The sequence below is a fragment of the Sardina pilchardus genome, chromosome 3, assembly GCF_963854185.1.
Source record: "Sardina pilchardus chromosome 3, fSarPil1.1, whole genome shotgun sequence".
In the NCBI taxonomy this organism is placed as follows: domain Eukaryota; kingdom Metazoa; phylum Chordata; class Actinopteri; order Clupeiformes; family Clupeidae; genus Sardina; species Sardina pilchardus.
Window position 1 is genome coordinate 5,248,031 of NC_084996.1, and position 20,289 is coordinate 5,268,319.

Consider the following 20,289-nt stretch of genomic DNA (forward strand, 5'->3'; position numbering starts at 1 on the left):
ATAAAGCAGTGTAGTGACGAAGGAATAGATTAAACAGACAGATATGGGACTTTGTTTACAAAGTGGTTTCATGCTCCTTCTAAATAGTGTTTTAGCATTTTCAAAATATAGTATTTCATGTTGATACATATCATGGCTACTGAATTGTGTAGCTTATTTTTTGATACACTTCAAGTATTTTATATTTTATTTGAACATTTTTCCCCCCTTTTAAATATAGAGGATTTAAAACAATGGCCAGGGCGCATTTGATTTGATCTCACACACAGTGGTCAGGGTTTCCCCAAGTGCATGGAGAGAAACTTCAGTACGCAGAACAATGCTTGACCAGACCATTAGTAGGCTACTCACTCAGCCCTGAGTGCTTGGCCAGCAGGAGTGTGGCCTATTTCATTCATCCAGTAGATGGTAGCAACATCCTATTTCTATGTGGTAAAGGACAGCGAGTCGTCATGATGTGAATATACAACTGATAGACTACTGTATGATGAAGCGTGTTACACTGCAAACGTAAACAGCTGTTACCACGAAGATTTGATACACTAGTTAAATGAGAATCTGTAACCAATCACAAAGCCTATGATGCAAAAAGTTTGTGTAGGTTTAGGTTTCCTTGAGTTTACTCACCTATGACAATTATACATGGATTCTGCCTACAGTAAAAAAGTACGTTGAAGTAACTTTAACTTCTTGACAAGGATGTAAATGTTATATTTTATACAAATAGTTTTGTAGACCACCTAATAAGTTATATAATTGGTTGTATCTTCGTAATTTAGCTCTGTCTAACAAGAGCTCCTATTCATGGTAGGAATCAAACAATGGTTTGCGTGTTGTAGACCTATATAGGCTACTACAAAACAATTAGCACACTATGAACATTTTAAAAATTGTTCCAGCGAACAAGTTGGCTAGCTTAGATGTCCAGAAGGTTGGAGTCTTCGAGAGCGAACACCTTCCCACACTGCCTACTCACATGAGAATTGATTGTCTGCTCTCCACTGAAGTTGCTCCACCCTTCAAAGATATGGAGTGCTAGAGAGCGAAACTCCCCAGACAAATTGAGCCATCTGAGCTTTCAAAAGTTTGGGGTCGAAAGTCCTGTGCGTGTTAAATCACATGGCATTATAAACTATGCTCCAAAGATGGCGGTAGCATTACCAGTGTCTGGTAACAGAGTGCAGAAAAGTGGATTTTTGGAGGTATTCGTCCGGGATCGGTGGCATAAAGTGTTGGCGAACTTGAACGAGGAAGCTCTGACATTGAGTTGCGAAGATCTGGGAGAGAAAGTTAACTTGAACGGGATCACTAATGGATCTTACGCGACCAGCACCAATCACCCGGACCTTACGAACAGTCCGACGACGGGCGTACGAACGGCTTTCACGGATTTACCGGAACAAGTGCCCGAGGCAATTGCGAACAGAAAAAGATGCGTCAAAGTGGTTAAACAAGATGTGGGGGGACTTGGAATAAGTATCAAAGGCGGAAAAGAGAACAAGATGCCTATACTCATCAGTAAGATTTTTAAGGGTCTTGCTGCGGACCAAACCCAGGCGCTGTACGTTGGGGACGCGATACTGTCGGTGAATGGGATGAACCTGCGGGACGCTACTCATGACGAGGCGGTTCAAGTGCTCAAACGCGCGGGGAAAGAGGTAACACTGGAAGGTGAGAATAACAGAGATCTGTTGTACATAGCCTTCTTCAGGAAACAGTGTCCGACCACCTGTTCATAGTCATCATTACAGCTGTCATTAGTGGAGGAATGGGAATCTCAAGGGAGAATGAACAAATTACGCAATTTAGAAAACCTCAGTTGGTTAATGTGTGTTTGGCATTTCATTCTTATACGTTTTCTCCTGGCGAATGCGAGGGAACATTCCCTTGTAAACCTTCTCAAGGTTACACAAACTTTCCCTTTGCGACAGTGGATTTACAGTATGGTTTGCAATCCAGGCAGATATTTTCCGCGTAGGGAGAGCATGTGCGATTCCAGTGAAATGCTGTTCACGCTGCACAGGGCTTTCGCAATCAGAGTTAAGAGTCAATTACTTGTTCCACAATACACAACGAGTGACTAAAGTGCAGTCATCTCCTTGAAGCCGCAATGAATCACTAGCAGCATACGAGCTTCATAAAACGTTACTTATGTGTGGCACGATACCTTCATAATAGGCTAAATTAACCTCGTGTTATTAAAGTACTTGGACCATGCTTCTGCTTCATATAAATGTAGACATGCACAAGTAAGCCCTCTTATACATTCAATGACACTGAATTTAAGATTAAGATACCGGGAGTTTATTTCATGAGGTGGTCTACAGATTTCCGTGGGTTTATTATCTAGCCTCAGATGACTGACATCGGATAGCTGTATGAATGACCACATCTGAATGTCAGAATACTTTGGAACCAACCTTATTGTGCCAAACACTCAGAAATTACATGGAGAGAAGAAACCCCCCAACACATTTATGGTCAGCAGTAGGATGTCGATACTGAGAGCTGAGAATTGGGCCACCAGAGTATTGCACTAGTGTGACGTGATGCCCAGCTCCCCCGAGACCTCGAGCCCATCTCAAACTGAGCGCAGCGCTGCGCAGGTGTGTTTGGGTCTGACTCGTGTCAGGAAGTCGTCTTTTGTGTTTTTACAGCTGTTGTCCTCATTAGATCATTGGACTAACCATGGTCTTTGGTAAGCTTCTCGTGAAATAGAATGGCTGGTTTGATGGCGTGCTGTCACTCAGACTGAACACTAAAGTGTCTGAGTCTTTGGTCTACAAAGTTGTCATCTATGAATCATGAAGTACTCACCAGTCTCTCCTCCCCCCATTCTGTTTTTTTTGGGTTCATTTGAATAGTTCACTCACGTTTCAGCACAGCATTTCCTGCCAGTAATGTTTGCACATCCTTTTAACTCTCAAGTGATCTCCACACCCACCAGCTTGAAAGGAAGAGTCCTGTCTTTCCAGAATTCATCAGAACATGATTGCCTAGCGTTAATGGCTGCCAAATGAGGCCGGCCGACCGAATAACCACCACAAGTATGTAACAAAGCTCCCAGCCACGTAAAAAATGGGAAAAAGTTACAGTGGCCAAAGCATTGGACGGAAAGGAAAGGGAAAGTCAATTGATGCTTGTACTTCCAGTGACACTGCTTTACACTGACTGTATGTCACAGGTAATTATGAGGCTGCTCTTGTGTTTTTTTATTTTGTAGAACTGCTAAAGTTCACAGTGCGCCTCTGTGCGGTGACATATTTTCGTGTATTGTGGGAGATGAAAAGTATGTTTGTCGGTACCTGTTCTTTTCTCTGCAGTGTTTTTTCCCCCCGCATTCAAAGCTTACCCTACATTTCCCTAATTAGTCACTTTCCACTTAAAGCCCAATTACTTTCTGTTTTTCCCCTCCACAAACAAAGCCCACAGTTTTCTAGATTCACTTAATGAAGATAATGCTCTCATTGTTTAAGAGAGGCCCACAGAAGCCCTGCTTATGGTGACATTTAATGTTAGTTACTGATTCAACACACAATGTACAAATATGCCGCTTTTAACAGTGACTTCCATTGTACAAGACAAATGTGTGCTAAGTATTATTAGCACCATCCGCCAGTGATTTTTATTAAATAAAATTGGACTGAAGCATGTGGACATTGCGATAAGCTTGACTGTGGAAACACTGCCATCTTCAAGCAAATATTCAATTAGGAGATGAAGAGAGAGCATGTCTCTCATTCACAAGTATGTGGGTAATGAATAATTTGTGTGTAGCCTTTAAAGACTTTCACCCATGCAGGCTGAATCATTTTCTCACGAGACCAATGGCGGCACACACATCTTACTAGATCACACGGGAGTCACTGGGCTTGATTCTTGTTTCATACTTGAAAGCAAAGAACAGATAGTCTAAATATTTCAACTTTTGAGATTTGCTGTGCTTGTAAAAGAATATATACTTTTTTTGTACAAAGCATGCAAAGGAATACCTCATGCACAATGGAGCGTCAGACTGTTCTGACCTTATTACAAACAAAGCCAAATGAAAATGCACACTGCGTGTTTGTTTCGTAGACAAGAAGACACATGGTGGTTATCTGTCTACTATCTGTGACGCCTCTAGGGAAAGACACTGATGTCATCGCAGTGCATAATTGATAGGAAGTACTTCCCAAACCATGACTAGGACGACTAAATGGCAGAACACTGGAGAGGGTCATGGTCCACTGTTAGCGGTCTGAGTGGGCCAGCAGCTGTGGACTCTCCATTTCCGCTCGAGTCCCAACTCCCTTGGTTTACAGCTTAGAACCGGCTGATGTCATAGATGGTTCCTTTAGTTTAGCGTGGAATGGGTTGTGTGGAGATAGACATTGGGAGGAATGAGGCAAAACCCCCCACCCCCTACATAAGCATGTGCACACACACACACACACACACACACACACACACGCAAACACACATGTGCACACACACACATGGAAAAGCAGACAGTGTGATTATATGATCTCACTCTGAAACTATCCAGCAATCACAGAAGGCAGTGCCATAACAAATACAACGCGCCTGTGACAGCTTGAGCAGGGATAATCAGCGGCCTTTCTGCAATGATGCCATTTCTCCATGCAAAAGGACCCACTTTATGTTGCAGTGCTGTGTGATGAAAAGGATGGATAAGCCATCACAACACTTCAATCACTTACTCATTATTTGCATTATTTAGGGGCTTTTTTTGCATTATCTAGAAGGAAGGATATAAATAGTTAATTTTTGAAAATATCAAAGAAATGAGACTGAATCATTTGTGAGAAATTCCTGTGAGGAGGTGCAATGAGCTCCTAAGTGTTTTTGGTGTCCTCGTCTTGCCTTATTGATAGAATACTGATACTTTTTTATTGTAGATTTTGTTTTTGTTGTTGACTACCGGTCCCCAGGAAAACCATTAGATCATCTTGAGCATAACTCCGATCATTTTGTGCTTGACAAACCCAAAGCAATCTGCTGCACTCCAAACAGGTGTTACTCTGAGTGACACGTTTTCACAGCCAACCTGGCAGGCAGGTTAGCTTGACGTTAGCCTGAGGTTACGGTTGCATGTAGTTCTGCTGGTATGTAAACCTTCTTTTGAATTTCTGTCGTGTGGCAGGCTGCTGGATCTTTTGGTCTTTGGACAGGACTGACCAGTTTCCTGCCGTCACATGGACTCATTCTAATCTTTCTCCAAACACACACATGCTCACCCTGGGGGCGTGTAGGTCACCAGATACTACAATGTCAAGTAAAATGAGCCTTGGAGAAGGATCCAAATATTGACTTAAGTTCTGGATAGTCCGGTGTAACAGAAAAGTGACCACTAAACTGAAGCCTGTTTATATGCAACCCAGCCCTCAGCGGTAGCAAAACTCTGTAAGATTGATCAGTTTATGGGTTATCCATTAAAGAGTAATTTTGAACGTGTCCTTAACACGAATGCTTCATACTATGATTAAAAGCTCATTTCCGTTCAGTCTGTTTTAAGTTAACTTTAGCAGTTTCTGCATGTTGCACACAGCTGTACCAGTTTATCAGTTGGAAATGCAAGTTATTAAGGCTTAACATTGGCTTTTAACAAGAATGAGGCAACCACAATATGGCTAGGCTAATTTGTCTTACAGCTGCACTGTCCTTGAATGCCAGCCAGGACTCCTGCATGACCGTTGTGGGGAGCTGTTTTTGAGGTTCTTTTTGTGATGCATCCAAGCTTTTTGTTGAGGTTTTGTTGACTTTCATGACTTTCCATATGCTGCCTTGTCTGTCTTGTAAATGGGTTGGGTACAGTAGCTTAACTCAAACCCTCACTGTAGAACTGAAGTAGTAGTGGTTGCTCATACAGCCATTCCATAACAATTATGTGTGACAGTCCTTTACCAAGTTCCTGTGATTCCTGGTGGTGACGAGGCCACAGGCCAAAGATGTAAAAAAAAAGAGATTAAAATATGGGAGTATCCTCGTCAGAGTTCACCATAAAATAGTTTTGTCATTTCAGAGTAGTCTGAAGCGTTCTCTCGCCACACATCACACATTCACACACATGCACGTGTTCCGGGACAACCTTAGCTGGAACACAGAGAAGGAAACAATGTCATTTTTGATAGAGCACTGTCTTTATATTCCCTCACAGAAATGGCTACATTTTATACCATTCATGGCATTTGTCTCTGTTTCTTTAGTGAAGTACATGCGAGAGGCCACTCCTTACGTGAAGAAGGGCTCCCCGGTCTCGGAGATCGGCTGGGAGACCCCGCCTCCAGAGTCTCCGCGACTGGGCAGCCCGCACGCAGAGTCGCCCAGCCCCCCGCCCAGCCTCCCTCTGCAGGGGGACCGCAGGTGCATCCCCCTAAAGATGTGCTACATCACGCGCAACCTGAGCACTGCTGACCCAGAGAACAGGTATCTGCCTCATAGCACTCACACACACGCCAGTCCACGATCTGTTTCGGTGTTGCACTGTGACCATCTGAACACATGGTAATCAGTTTAGTCAGTAAACATGATGGATAAAGGTTGTTACTAGTGTGTACAGTATGTAGGGGTCACCGCTGTGAAATAATGACCTGAAGTCTTTGCTTTGATGTGGTGTGATTTATGACCGCAATAATAACTCTTATCAAAGCATAGGAAAAATGTCCTCAGTTATGCCATAGGCATTAGTTTATGGCATCAGTTTATGGCATCTTTTGATATGATTGATATTATATGAATTAATATGAAACCAAAGCAGAAGAAGCTTGATGATGGCAACTTACAGGGGTGGCTGATGACATGGTTCATATGCTGTGAGTTTGTTGGCTGATTGCGTTTCTAGAAAATTCCAAAGCTCTCATTGCCTAAATTAGTATTCTGGTTACCTGAAGATGAACCTATGAAGAATTAAAGAGTCCTTGTCCTCAGAGTTACCTTTCACCCTCAGATTTGTTTTTGATTGAGCATAGGTTGCCTTTTGTAGTTTTGAATAATAAATAGACACAGCATGATGGGTTATAGTTTTGCACCTGCTTTCTTTGTTATCATTTCACCCGTAGCTGCAGGGGGCTCATTATTCTAAAGACAAACTTTTTTTTCTGACAAGCCACTTAATATGACAGTCCCAGTGATGCACAATGGTGGGACTGGGATAGGATAGGCTTTTGAATTCCTTCTCTTGAAACATGTTTGAAGTTGTATTTTTTGAGACAATGTTCGGCAATGAAAATATAAGCTAAATTGCCTTAGTTCCATCCACCACTGATGGAACCATTGACAGAATCTGCTTAGATCTTACGTAGGGAAATCCTCGAGTGTCATACAAATACTCTTGGTATATCATTAAGTATTAACACAGTAGAAAATAGAGCCTAGTATGGTGTCATGCATCTAGTGGCATGGGAAATGAATAATGCAGGAAAGCAGATTCTCCTCTAAAATGAAATGCTAGAGATTAATTATTTGAATTTGTACTCAGTTTTGATAAGGACGTCAGTCTGGGCATGGAGACTTATAAACATGTAGCACCACTATAGGCTTAACAAAGAGATGAAGCTAGAATCGGGCCGCCGAGCAGGGCTGGGAAGTCGCTGGATTCAGTCCTCGTGTGGTGATACTGATCAGATCAGTCTCTGGCCATCACTCTGTGGGAGCTCTGAAGTTTTGAGGCTGGAGCAGACCTCTGCGAAAGCCACAAGCTCCAGCTGTGGGTCTATGGTGTGTGTGTGTGTGTGTGTGTGTGCGTGCGTGTGTGTGTGTGTGCGTGTGTGCATGTGGTGGTCTGAGCAGTGGAGGTCCTGCCGGCGTCCACCTCCAGCCCCAGCAGCAGAGGAGGGGGAGTCCTCTCTCTCTCCGGAAAACATCTGGCCCCAGGCCCACCTTGGCTAAATATAGCCACAGAATGTCAAGACACATGCATGCATACACACACACACACGCACACACTCACATGCGTGCACGCTCACACACACGCACACACATGCTTGCACACACGCACACACACGCACACACACACACACACACACACACACATACCCACATGCATACATGCACACTCGTATGAGTGCATACACACACGCATACATGTTAATGCAGACATGCATACTAAAAATATGGACTGGGATTTTTGTGTGTTTGTTGGTCTTTATTATAAGCAGTATGTTTCATATACTGTGCTATCCCACAGTTGAATTTGCTTGTTGTGCAGCACACAGACAGGATTGTTAGCATCCAAAATACATTGATTTTTATAAAGGAGTCATAAACTACAGGAGTGTCTGTGCTTGATAATGTGTACTCGGATGGCCACAAGTCCGTTTTTTTGACCAGAAAAGGCTGGAGGATTAACTTCTATAGAGCAGCGTTTTCTAAATTTGGCTCATTTCTAATGCTCAGGAAAGTTCCCATGTTGGAGCCGTGGATGTCCTTAAAGGGGAAAACTCTTTGGGTCTTTTCCAGGAAGTCTGTCTATCCCCCCCACCCCCCTCCCACCCACCCTCCCTTTGCTTCTTTTTCTCCCTCAGACACAAGCACTCTCCAGCGCCATATGGCATCTGGCTTCTGTCTTCCTCTCAGTCAACTTTATTTTTTTTTTGTCTTGGCGCAGAAAGAGAGTCTATTTTTACCAGCAAGAGCGCACCTGGAGTTGATCTAGTCGAGTGGTGGGTTTAGTTTCGCACTACAAATGATGAATGGCTAAGAGACTTACTACCATAACCACTCCAGCCGAGAGCTGGCTGATTGAGCGCGCCGAACCAGCTGTGGCCGCGCTAAACGGAGGGCCTGTTCAATAAAACTGTTTGTGTTACTGCAGAGGAGAGCAGTTGCCAGTGATCATAGTGGACTTAACGTTCAGGTTTAAACGCAGGTTTTTTGACAGTGTCATTGTATTCAGTCCACGAGTGTGACTGAACTTACAGTATAAAGAAGTATTTAACCCTTCCTCTGCAATTGAAATTGAAATTTGACTTTAATTTGAAATTTATTATTATTTTTTGTTTGTTTTGTTTTCTTGTCAGGCAGTTTGAGCTACACTCCCCAGACGCCAAGCACACCGTGGTGCTGCGGTGTAAGGACCCGCAGTCTGCCCAGGCCTGGTTCTCCCTCATGCACATTGCGGCCAGCAGCCTGACCAGCAAGGTGCTAACGGAGGTCCGGGAACACGTGAGATGGAGCGGCATCGCCGGCAGCAGGGAGGTCCGGCATCTAGGCTGGCTCGCCAGAAAGGTCAGTAGACTCGGCCGCTCACTCGACCGGTGGAACGCCGTCGTGCCTCTTTGCTTCTGGAAATGGTTGCGGTGCTTGAGAGACAGCAGCTCCGTATTTGAACTTTCACCTCTCTGTCATCAGCCGTGGCCTACTGGTTAGGGCTTCGAGCTTGTAACCGAAGGGTTGCCAGTTCGATACCCGACCAGTCCACGGCTGATGTGTATTCACTAATTCATGAATTGGGATAAATGCAGAGACCGAATTTCCCTCACGGGATCAAAAAAGTTTATATACTTATACTTATACTATACATCTCTGGCTACACAAGAAAGGTCAGTAGACTACAGTAGACCACTTGACCAGTAGAATGCTCTTGTGCCTCTTGCTTCTGAAAATGTTTGCGGGCTTGAGAGACAACAGCTCCTGTTTCAGCCTGTTTTCTGGAACAACAAGAGGAGTCTCGGTCTGCAGAGAAATGTTTGAATTTTTCTGAATCTAATAAGTGTCTCATTCTGTGGCCTACATATCTAAAGTACATTGACAGACTTGACTTGCATATTGTTAACTAGTCTTTCTAATCCTTTGAAGGGCCTCCCTTGAATACCTTACACACACACACACACACACACACACACACACACATTCTCTCTCTCTCTTTCTCTCTCTCTCTCTCTCTCTCTCTCCCCCCATACACACATACTCACACGTCTCTGGTAGGCCCTCTAATCCTCTGGAGGACTCCATCTTGAATGCCTGTCTTAATGAAAACTCTTTTTCTTTGATCTGGAGGACAGGCCCCAGCTGTGTTCAAAACCAGCCTCTATAGTCACTCAGGAGGGCCAAGAGGTCTACTCAGCACTGGCGTCAGTTAGCAAAGTTCAGCTGTTACAGTGTGTGAATGGCTCTTACACATGATGCTTGTGTATGTGTGTGTGTGTGTGTGTGTGTGTGTGTGTGTGTGTGTGTATGTGTGTGTGTGTTTGTGTTTGTGTGTGTTTGTTTGTTCTGGCCATGTTTGTTTTTTCAGCCCAGTAATGCTAAAAGCTCCGCCTTGACTTTGAACATGAAACCCTCCTCCTATCAGGAGACCAGCTCACACTGGCAGAAGCCAATTCATATCTTGGTGTATTTTTTCTCTCTCTCTCAATGTCTCATTTTTGAAATATCCAGCAGCAATTGATGACCACGATGACTCTCAGCCTCTCTTGGCCTGAGAGCAGTGTGTGTTTTTTTTTTTATCCTGCTTAAGGCTGCCTTTCATGGCTCTCATTAGGACTCTCCCTGACATGGAGAGGCTGGTACATGTGTGGCTGTGGGCAGTTCTGAGTGCACACTGACTCTAATGAAGGCCCCCCCCCCTGGTCCCCCCCCGCCCCCCCCCCCCCCCTCTCTTCCATCTCTGGTTACCGACCAGCCCAGCTTTCCACCCCCAGCTCCGAGGGCAGGGAAGGGCCAGGAGAATGCGGAGTGGCCCTGGATCGGCAGCCAACCTTCCCATTATGCGCCGGGGCCAAGACCCTTTCAACAAGGCCCCGTTTGTAGCCCCAGCTTTTCGGGGCTATTCTGCCTGCCTCCAGCTCTTGGCCCTGGCTGCAGGCTTGCCTTTTTTTTTGTTGAGCAGCTTTTGATGGCAAACAGACCCTCTCCAGTTTCCCGATGGCAATTCGATCAGCTCTCGGAGAGCGCGGAGGAGAAAGGACCCCAGTTCTTGTGACCGCAAGCTAAAATGTTGTCATTAATGCAGGAGGAAAGAATAGTCCTGTTTTAACTCGCGTTAAAAAAAAAAAAAAGACAAATTTGCATCGGGGAAGTGGCTTTCCTTGGCGTTGAGGGATTCTGCGGCGAGGTGTGGGGTTTCGGTTGCGGGGCTCCACAACTTAACTGCCATCATCTGAATTAGTCATTTGGGCTAATGTGCGTAATGTGTTCCTTAAACGAATCCCGGAAACATCGCTTTAAAGCGTGTGTGCAGCGTAACTGTGGAATGTGCCCGAGGGGAAAATCCATTGTCGTAAGAACGCACTGGAATTACAGAGAAGCTCGTGGTCAGATAGATTTCTCTCTTAGGGTTTGGGCCTTGTTTCGTTGCGTTGTGTATCTCACGTGGTTTGAGACGTATACCTTCAGTCCCGAGCAGAAATTTGTTGAGTTTGCTTCCAGTGCATTTTCTAAAAATACGACTTCATAAAAAAAAAGGACCCTGAAGATTGCTCGCGAGGGCTTTTCCTCAGCTCCCCAAAATCTAATGATTTATCTGATGGCAATTCTTACGTAATCCCCTGCATATTATGGCCTATAAAGAGAATGAGAAATGCGTGCATAGCACATTCTGTTCCACTGAATCATGCATTGCCTGTAGGAGTTACCATTGACCATGTGCGTTGTATGCAGTGTAGTGGGTAGCAAGATGGCTGTGTATGTGAACCGATGCGTTCAGTATCGCTGTGTTTGTCAAGTTCGTATGCGCCATTATTTCAAAAAAGCCCTTTGAAGCCAGTTCATTGTGACAGAGCAGTAGGGAGCAGTGGAGCCTGCTCTGATGGTGCTGATGATTTGTGTGTGTATGTGTGTGTACACACACACACACACACACACACACACACACACACACACACACACACACACATTTTTTTCTTTCTTTGTTTCTTTCTTTTTTCTATCTGTTTCTATCTCTCAAACACCCTTGCTTTCCCACTCACTCACAGACACAAACACACACACACTCCCTCTGTCTCTGTATCTAAATGCATATTAACGCACAAACAAACAAACACACTTCTTACAAATCTATATTTACTCGCACCCTTATGCATATAGATGTACAGAACTGTGTGCTGTTTGTTGTTCCAGACTGAGAATGAGAAGCAGCATTGGAAGCCTGTGCTGGTGGTGCTAACAGAGAAGGACCTGCTGCTGTATGACGGTATGCCACGGATGAAGGACGCCTGGCTCAGCCCTGTTCACACTTATCCACTACTGGCCACGCGGTATGTTATTAGGCACACACACACACACACACACACACACACACACATATAGATAGATAGATAGATACTTTATTGATCCCCAAGGGGAAATTCAAGGTCCCAGCAGCTTAAGACACCACACACAACATACATTACAATGTAAACAGGAAAATGCAAAGCAAATCAACAAATCAACATGACTGAAGGAGCAGTAAAATAATATAGCACTATAGTATACTATATGCACACACACATATGCATACACACACGCACATACATGCACATACACACACGCACATACACACAGACACACAGACAGACAGACAGACCTACTGTATCTAATAATAGATGCCATAAATACATGATTTGTATCAGTCCCACAGTATACTCATACCTTGCATAGGATGCAGATGAGAGATCCAGGATGCAACTCCTGTCCACAGAGATAAACTGATCTGTGATTTAAGCTGCCGTGGTGACTGTGGTTTTGGGCTATCGGTGGCTACTGGCTAGCATCCAGTTGTGGTCAGCATCAAACCCTGACGGAAACTGTCTTCCTCCAGGCTGGTGCACTCAGGTCCAGACAAGGGCTCCCCTGAGCAGGGCCTGGAGCTGTCGTTTGCCACGCGCACGGGCACCCGACTGGGCATCGAGACCCACCTCTTCCGCTCCGAAACCTGCAAGGACCTGTCTGTGTGGACGCGGCACATAGTCAACGGCTGCCACAGCGCGGCCGAGATGATCAAAGAGGTGTCCACCAGTGAGTATGCACACACACACACACACACACACACACACATACATTCTCACACGCATATACTGTACATGCTTACATTCATACATACCGGTACATGCAAGCATACAGTGCATGCGTACAAAAGAAATTCACATGTATACATTATGTACATTATTGTTTGTTCATGGTCAAACTTTGGCCCTAACACACACAAATCCATGTGCAAAGATGCATTGAAATAGTTTCCAAGCTCTCTAGTGAACTGTGTACTGCACGTGTGTTATTCCATAGAGGCCAATGGACATCTCCCTAGACTTGTTTTCTTTGTAGAGACGTAGCACTGCTCGTCCAGAGAGCCACACACGTGTCCACAGGGCTGGATTTGAGCAAATATTTGTGATACATGTTCAATTTCTTTGCAGGCGTTTTGGACATTTTACTGGCTCGCAAAAATGTCTCTAAAGGCAAACAATTACCCTCCGTCAAAAGTCTCTCTGAAAGGGAAAATCTTGAAAGTTTCCGTTTGTGACTGAGGAAAATGCATGTCCTTTAATTTGAAGATTTGGATCTGGCTTTACTGAGATGAATACAATTGCAAACAAATTCAAATGTGTTTGCATGAGAGAAAAATGGTTCGCAGTGTTCTAGTGGTAGGATTTTTCTTCTCAAAGTGGTTGACATTGGTAAAAAGACAAGCTTTCTCACACCAGTCAGTTCCGCCCACACCAAAACCCCAAGAACCCGCGCACAGTTTTGTGCACTTTGTGTGTGTGTGTGTGTGTGTGTGTGTGTGTGTGTCATACATTTTTGAAAGATGCACCACACACACACGGAGGAAACTAAACCTCAGAGAAACTCAGTAAATCAATTTTAAATTGTTATGCTGACAGTAACTGTCCATTTCCATTCTCTGTGCATGTGTGTGTGTGTGGACTAAGTCAGATAAATATTTCCAGTTGTGTACTGGCTCCTAGCTGGGCCAGATGATGGTACTTTGGTCCACCAGTCTGCCTCTTGCTCTGTCTGGCAGATGTCCATCTGTCCAGAAGGCCAATGGCTACAGCTGTAGTGGACATCAGGCTGGAACACCAACATCTCTTCTCGCTTGCCCACATTGTGCACAGAGACCCATGATTCATAGCTGTTTTCAAACTACCCTGTGTGGTCTCTTGGCATTATGCAGAGGAGCGTGTGCAAATGCATCATGGGAGACCCCCCCCCCCCCCCCCCCCACACACACACACACGCTCTCTTCACCAAAGCAGCCTGTCAGGCACACTGCACTGATAAGAAAACGCCCTGTAATTGCAAAGTGTTTTTGAAGTGATCGAAATCACTCGCATTGCTCGGGCTTATCACTTCCTGTGGGGCGCGCTCAGTCTGAATCACGGTTTGGATTCGAGAGCAGAAAAGAGGAAGCAGGCACGATTGTCGATGTGCAGTCTCTTTGAAGACGTCGAGGGAGGGTCAGACCGAGGTCATTGAGAGAGGACGTTGTGTTGTGCGCGTGAGTCAGAATGACCAGCTTCCACGTTAAGCTTAAGTTGTTGAGCTGGCGTGTTATCCGACAGTATGACTGTGTGTGAAAGTGTCTTGAGGTTTCGGCAAGGCGCTCAGTACGCGTCGAGAGATTCGAAAAAAGGCAAGGGGCCACATGGTGATAATTATGGGCTGCTGTGTGTGTAGCATTGACTGAGAGTTCAATGCATTTTTATCACTCCACAAATCACGGTTTTGTTGAATTACCATCACTGCGTAGGATTAGATGCTGGATTGATGTGTTTGTGATGTGAAGCCATCCTCCAGCACTTTGAGATAGCTGTTTTATTAATGGGAGTACGACGTGTTCCTTCCTACAAAAAGCCCGAGTTAAAAGCTGGGGCCAGCACCATATTTGGGGCTCTGTGGAAAAAGGGCACATTTGGCACCGGCTTTGTAATTCCATTACCTGTGTTTTGATTTCCTGTGTGAGCTACTCCTATCAGTAAGAACTTGAGCACTCTTGTCTTGCTCTTCCAAAAAAGGACTTTTCGAAACTGGACTACCTTGGTCACTACAGTTCCTTAATCAGTAGGCATTTCTAATGAATAGTGGATTGTGTGCAATGGGTACAGCACACAATGTATAGATTTTCCAACATCACATTCAAATAGATCATTAGATTTTCTGTCAGGAGATCTTTGATCAAACTACATGCAATATATGCAGCAGTTGTGAACGCATTTCTTTGGCATTCTTTTTAGGTGGTTTTAAGCAATATGATGGAAGATTTCCGCATCTATGCCCCTTGGCTCAAACATTCAACGCCATTTAGCACCAAGACTGTTCCCAGTTAAAGGCCAAAAAAACAACTAAAAGGGGCGTGATCCTATCTGATCAACAACATTGCACAGTTGCCATATCAAGTGTTCCGTGCACACATTGGCAGGGTCAGAGGTCAGAAGCTTCTCTATATGATCAGTCAGTGTTGCATCCGAAGGTGAAATAGCTGCATTGTGTTGCTTTAACATGCATACCACATAGACACCATGTATCACTAAGTTAAAGTGCCTCAGCATTTGCCCTGGGCTCAGTCAGAAAACAGACACACTAACCCCCCTCTCAGTATCTCTCTTAACAAAAGGACCTCTCTGTTGTGTCTCCTTGGTGCACATACATGCTCTGCAGCAATGCGAGGCTCGCTGGTCAGGCATACATGTAATGTGGAAATGAGAGGGGTTCTAACATACGGGCATGCCATAAATGTCTACGGGTGTAAATATCTTGGTGTCGGCTTGGCAGTAAGGAGAGCCGGGGGTCCCCGCCACCCAACGTGATTAGGCCCCTGCCTTTGCAGGCTTCTGTGTCTGAATGGAGGCTCTTTGTGTGTGTGTGTGTGTGTGTGTGTGTGTGTGTGTGTGTGTGTGTGTGTGTGTGTGTGTGTGTGTGTGTGTGTGTGTGTGTGTGTGTGTGTGTGTGTGTGTGTGTGTGTGTGTGTGTGTGTGTGTGTGTGTGTGTGTGTGTGTGTGTGTGTGTGTGTGTGTGTGTGTGTGTGTGTGTGTGTGTGTGTGTGTGTGTGTGTGTGTGTGTGGTGTGTGAGTGTGAAAGCCACTGTAACACCCAGTCCTCAGCCCACTCAGGTGCTGAGTATGGTGCTCATGCGTGTGATATGATAAAAAACGAAGGTGTTGTGGAGCTACAGTGTACGCATAGATACAAATGAACTCGTGGAGGGCTGCCGACTCGCGCAACTGACACAATGTCTCACTTCCTCACACCACACTTTGCTTGAATTTTTTCCCCCAGTGTGTTTGTGACTTTCAAAAGAAGCCGAAGAGATCTGTGAGATCTGTGCCTTAACGTAGACCCAAGGTGGATTTAGAACATGCTGGCAGCTATGCTACAGTGGTGGAGGTCAATGAATCAGCAGCTTCCTTAGAACTAGCAATAGTGTTTTATTCATCAGCTTGTAACCAAATGACTACAGTAAATGAATTAACGAATGCACCACCGCATTACGTTGACTGCTACGATGTATTGATCGTAATGATCTTCATTCACTTCTATGAGTATCAGTGACATACTGACCGAGTGTTGAAGACTTTTCAGTCCGCACTCAATCTCCATTAATAAACTACTCCAAGCTGATCTGAAGAGTTGGCAGCCTTGACAAATGTTTTTTCGACTAGCCACAATAGCAGTCATTTTAGCCACATCCTATGTTGTGTTGCCCACAAAGCCCCAGTGATTTCCTATCTGGCCCATCTGGAACAGAAGTTGAATAGCCCTGCCAGAGGATGACCAGACCCACAGGCAGCATGCAAGCACTATGGCAACATGCTATCATATACGGGGTTGGTTAGTTACTGTATATGGAATCATGAAGAAGAGTGTCTCGCTTTTTTTATTTGATCGTACATTATGGATTGCTGAGCACGATCCAAGAGCTGTTCTGATGTTTGAATTCTAGCCTTGAAGTCCTGTCTTTGGTGCTGTAGTTTTTGAAGCAACATTAAACCCACAGCAAGTTAACTGGTGTTCGTTTGAAAAAGTTTTCTTCACAAAAGAATTTCCTTTTCAAGAGCACACGTCTTTATGCGCGCGTAACTGTAGATACCAAGGGAGATCTACAAAAAGCAGACTCGAGCAGGGCAGCTCAGCTCAGCTCAGCGGTAACTCAGAGCTTTTGCTGCACTAATGCTCCGCTGTTGTGAGAGAGCAGAGTACGAGTGCCACCGTCCACCACCATGGGCGGCCAGCGCCGTCCAGAACGGCCTATCAGTAGGTCAGGGAGCAATTGGCGGAGCGTTTCTCGAGCCAAACGGTAGCCACGGCAGAAGTGGCTCTCTGGCACACACACAATGGCGCGGCTACAACCTGCTCTCAGCACGGAGATCATGTTTGACGGGCGGCACGGAGCTCGGTAATTGATAGCATGGGAATTGGGATGCTGGACTCGGTAACTCGCCGAATTGAACAGGGCCTCTGTCCAGGCGGTGGGTTGGAGCCAATCAGTGACTGGCCGGTGATAAACGTCTTTTGAATGGATGCTATTTGAGGGGATTTGTTTTCCAAAAAATCACTTGTTGTAGGAGTTTTAGAGGTCATTACGTTACACACACAATTGTAGTACTTAACCCTAGGTTGCCATCTGATAACATTTCACGAGTTAATACTGTACATCTGAAGCAGTCTTTCAGACAGTTGAAGACACTGACTATTGAACTGGCTGATGCAAGGGAATGGCCTGGAAATATCCAGACTCTTTCTCAAAGTGAATAGAATCGGGCAACTCTTGATTGGGAAGCATTTGCTACATTTGTATCGTGACGGGCACTTTGAAATCAGAGATTCCTAACGTTACTTCCTACTTCGCCTAAACTTTACAAACTGACAACAAACAGCATCAACAGTCAGGAAACAAAATGTGTGTGGGTCTACCTGTGCTGTAAATACGTTTCTGCATTTTTCCAACTGCATTTTTTGACGTTTGTAGGTTTTGCTACTGATGTTAATCACCATAAGTTTCGGTTTCGTCTTCCTCTCGTTGCTGATTGGCCGGACATTTTTCTTGTCTGAGGGAAACGGTTATAAACTATGGGTTGCCAGACTAGATCTCCCTGAAGGAAGATCTAGGGGGGCGTGGCCAGGCTAGTAAGGGACCTACCTACCTGATGGTGGCGACTATAATGAGTCACTATGGGAGAACCAGCAGATAGTTCCACTTCATGGAGACATTTCACTGATGGTCTTCTTGACTCTCACTTTTATAATACATTTTAAATGAGTTATCTGACCCAAAGCCAGTGTGATTCATATCATTTTCCACGTGCTTGAGGTTTATTTTTTATTTGATGGTTTGAAAACAAAAGCAAAGCCTTGAAAAAAAGTCTTGACTCTTGAGGGTTTATATTTTATTTCATAGTTTAAAAACAAAAGCCAAACCTTGACACAAGTCTTGAGGGTTTATCATTTTTTTAGAAGAGTGCATGATTTCAAGAGCACTCAGTGTCTCACTTTACCAAATCAGTACCATTGCGATGGCTCTGCTAGTTTCCACTCCTAATGTGTGTTTGCCCTGTCCTTACGCAGGCTGCCTGTATCAGGGGCTGGACTGCAGGCTGGTGATCCACTATGAGAGGGGCTTCTCCGTGGTGGCCGAGGCAGAGGACGGCTCCGTCCCTAAGCCACTCCTCAGCTACCCCTTCGAACGACTCCGAATGTCCTCCGATGACGGCATCAGAAAGCTCCTGCTGGACTTCGGTGGGAAGGAGGGCGAAGTGGTGAGTGGCTGCACATGCTGCAATGCTGAAATCGCACGATTTTATACCGATTTGTCCCTCTCCTGAAATGCAACCAATCATTCAATCAATCAATGTTCCAATAAGGTCCTATTCTGTTTTCAATACCAATATTGCTTACAAGATAGACATTATCATTCTGAATAACAACAGTATAATTTCAGTATGTACATTCCTCAAACATTTAAACACTGCCATGGAAGAATAAAACAGGTACTCCACTGGTTGCTTCGTTTATACTGTAGCTGTTAGCTGTTCTCTGAGGATAGTGGGGGAGGGCTGAGTAGAGGCTCAGAATCATCTTTTGCCGTCATATTTCATCTCCTACACCCGAGAGAGAGAGAGAGAGAGAGAGGGCTTTGCTCGGAAAAAAAGAAATAGCTCCAACAGGCGGTTTTTCTGTTATTTATGTTTGTCAAAAAAATAGGTCAAGGAGTTTCCTCTTTGGATTTAACCTTTCTCTTATCGTTTGCGTCTCCCCATTTCTTTTCCAAAGCAACTGGACCTGCACTCCTGCCCCAAGCCCATAGTCTTCATACTGCACTCCTTTCTGTCGGCCAAGATCGCTCGGCTAGGCCTGCTGGCCTGAGCTGGTGGAGCACAGCGCTAGCTCGCTGCACAGACTCATTCATTCCAAAGGGCACACAGGACCAGACAGGACCGAAGCACTGACTCAAACTGAGCGATCCCACAGACGAGACACTGTCCACTGACACAGGACTCCCGAGGGGTCCGGAGATGAACCCGCTCTGATATACTCTTGAGGATCACGTCACCTCTGACTGAATAGCAAGCTTTTTTTTTTTGATTCAAAGCTTTGTGATGATAACTGCAATGAAACACAATGACATGAGAAATGATTATTATTATTATTTTCATTATTATTATTATTGTTATTATTCAAATGATACACTGTTATTAGAGGAAAACACTAAATTGTCATGTCTGAACTAAAATATGCTGGAAGTAATTTAGGCTCCATTCAAAGCTAAATCCTCTGGCAAATGTCAGTGTTTTGGCTCTTGATATTAACAATATTTTAATCGTAGGGAAGGATTTGACACCTGTCAGTAAACAAAGAAGAAATCTTGTCCGTCAGTAAATTTTTGGCAGTTAAGGTGAATTGAAGTACATTGTTTCAACGACTGCTGTTGCACATAAATGACGTGTTTTAACAATGGGCTGTTTTCATGTGTTTGTCTCACTTCTCCCTGCCTGGAAGGGAAATTTAATATTTCAGAACTTCGTCAAATTGCCCCTTGTTTATCCGCCTGATACGCATTCCTGCCTCGCCAGTTCACAGAGACTTCTTTGCATTATTCCAGAAGAGTTCAAGTTCTTGGATGGCATACTCCTCCTGCAGAAAACACACTGTTCTAGCTCACTCACTCACTGTCTGGATACACACACACACACACACACACACACAAACACACACGCCAGTGCACAATATCCACAGTGCTGTACCCCGGCGTGAACGGTTCACATGTTTAGTCTCATGGATATTCATGCCAGCTCAAGCGCATCGAGTCATTGTTTATGGCTTACGGTTCAGCGCTCTCTCGGTTGTATTTCAGCATAGGTGACGCACACAAAA

General features: G+C 44.7%; 1 protein-coding gene across 1 annotated transcript; it reads left to right on the forward strand.

The window, feature by feature from the left end:
• Positions 1–968: 968 nt before the first annotated feature.
• Positions 969–19,870, forward strand: sntb1 (syntrophin, basic 1). The gene is made up of 7 exons (XM_062531507.1): positions 969–1,671; positions 6,210–6,429; positions 9,021–9,228; positions 12,061–12,197; positions 12,740–12,936; positions 18,484–18,674; positions 19,189–19,870. The coding sequence occupies exons 1-7, from the start codon at positions 1,146–1,148 to the stop codon at positions 19,279–19,281; spliced, it is 1,572 nt and encodes a 523-aa protein (XP_062387491.1). The 5' UTR covers positions 969–1,145; the 3' UTR covers positions 19,282–19,870.
• The last annotated feature ends 419 nt before the right edge of the window (positions 19,871–20,289 follow it).

Coding starts and splice junctions, on each gene's coding strand:
- sntb1 (XM_062531507.1), top strand. CDS start 1,146: ATGGCGGTAGCATTACCAGTGTCTGGTAACAGAGTGCAGAAAAGTGGA. Junction 1,672..6,209: donor GAAAGAGGTAACACTGGAAG/GTGAGAATAACA, acceptor CTGTTTCTTTAG/TGAAGTACATGCGAGAGGCC. Junction 18,675..19,188: donor GTGGGAAGGAGGGCGAAGTG/GTGAGTGGCTGC, acceptor TCTTTTCCAAAG/CAACTGGACCTGCACTCCTG.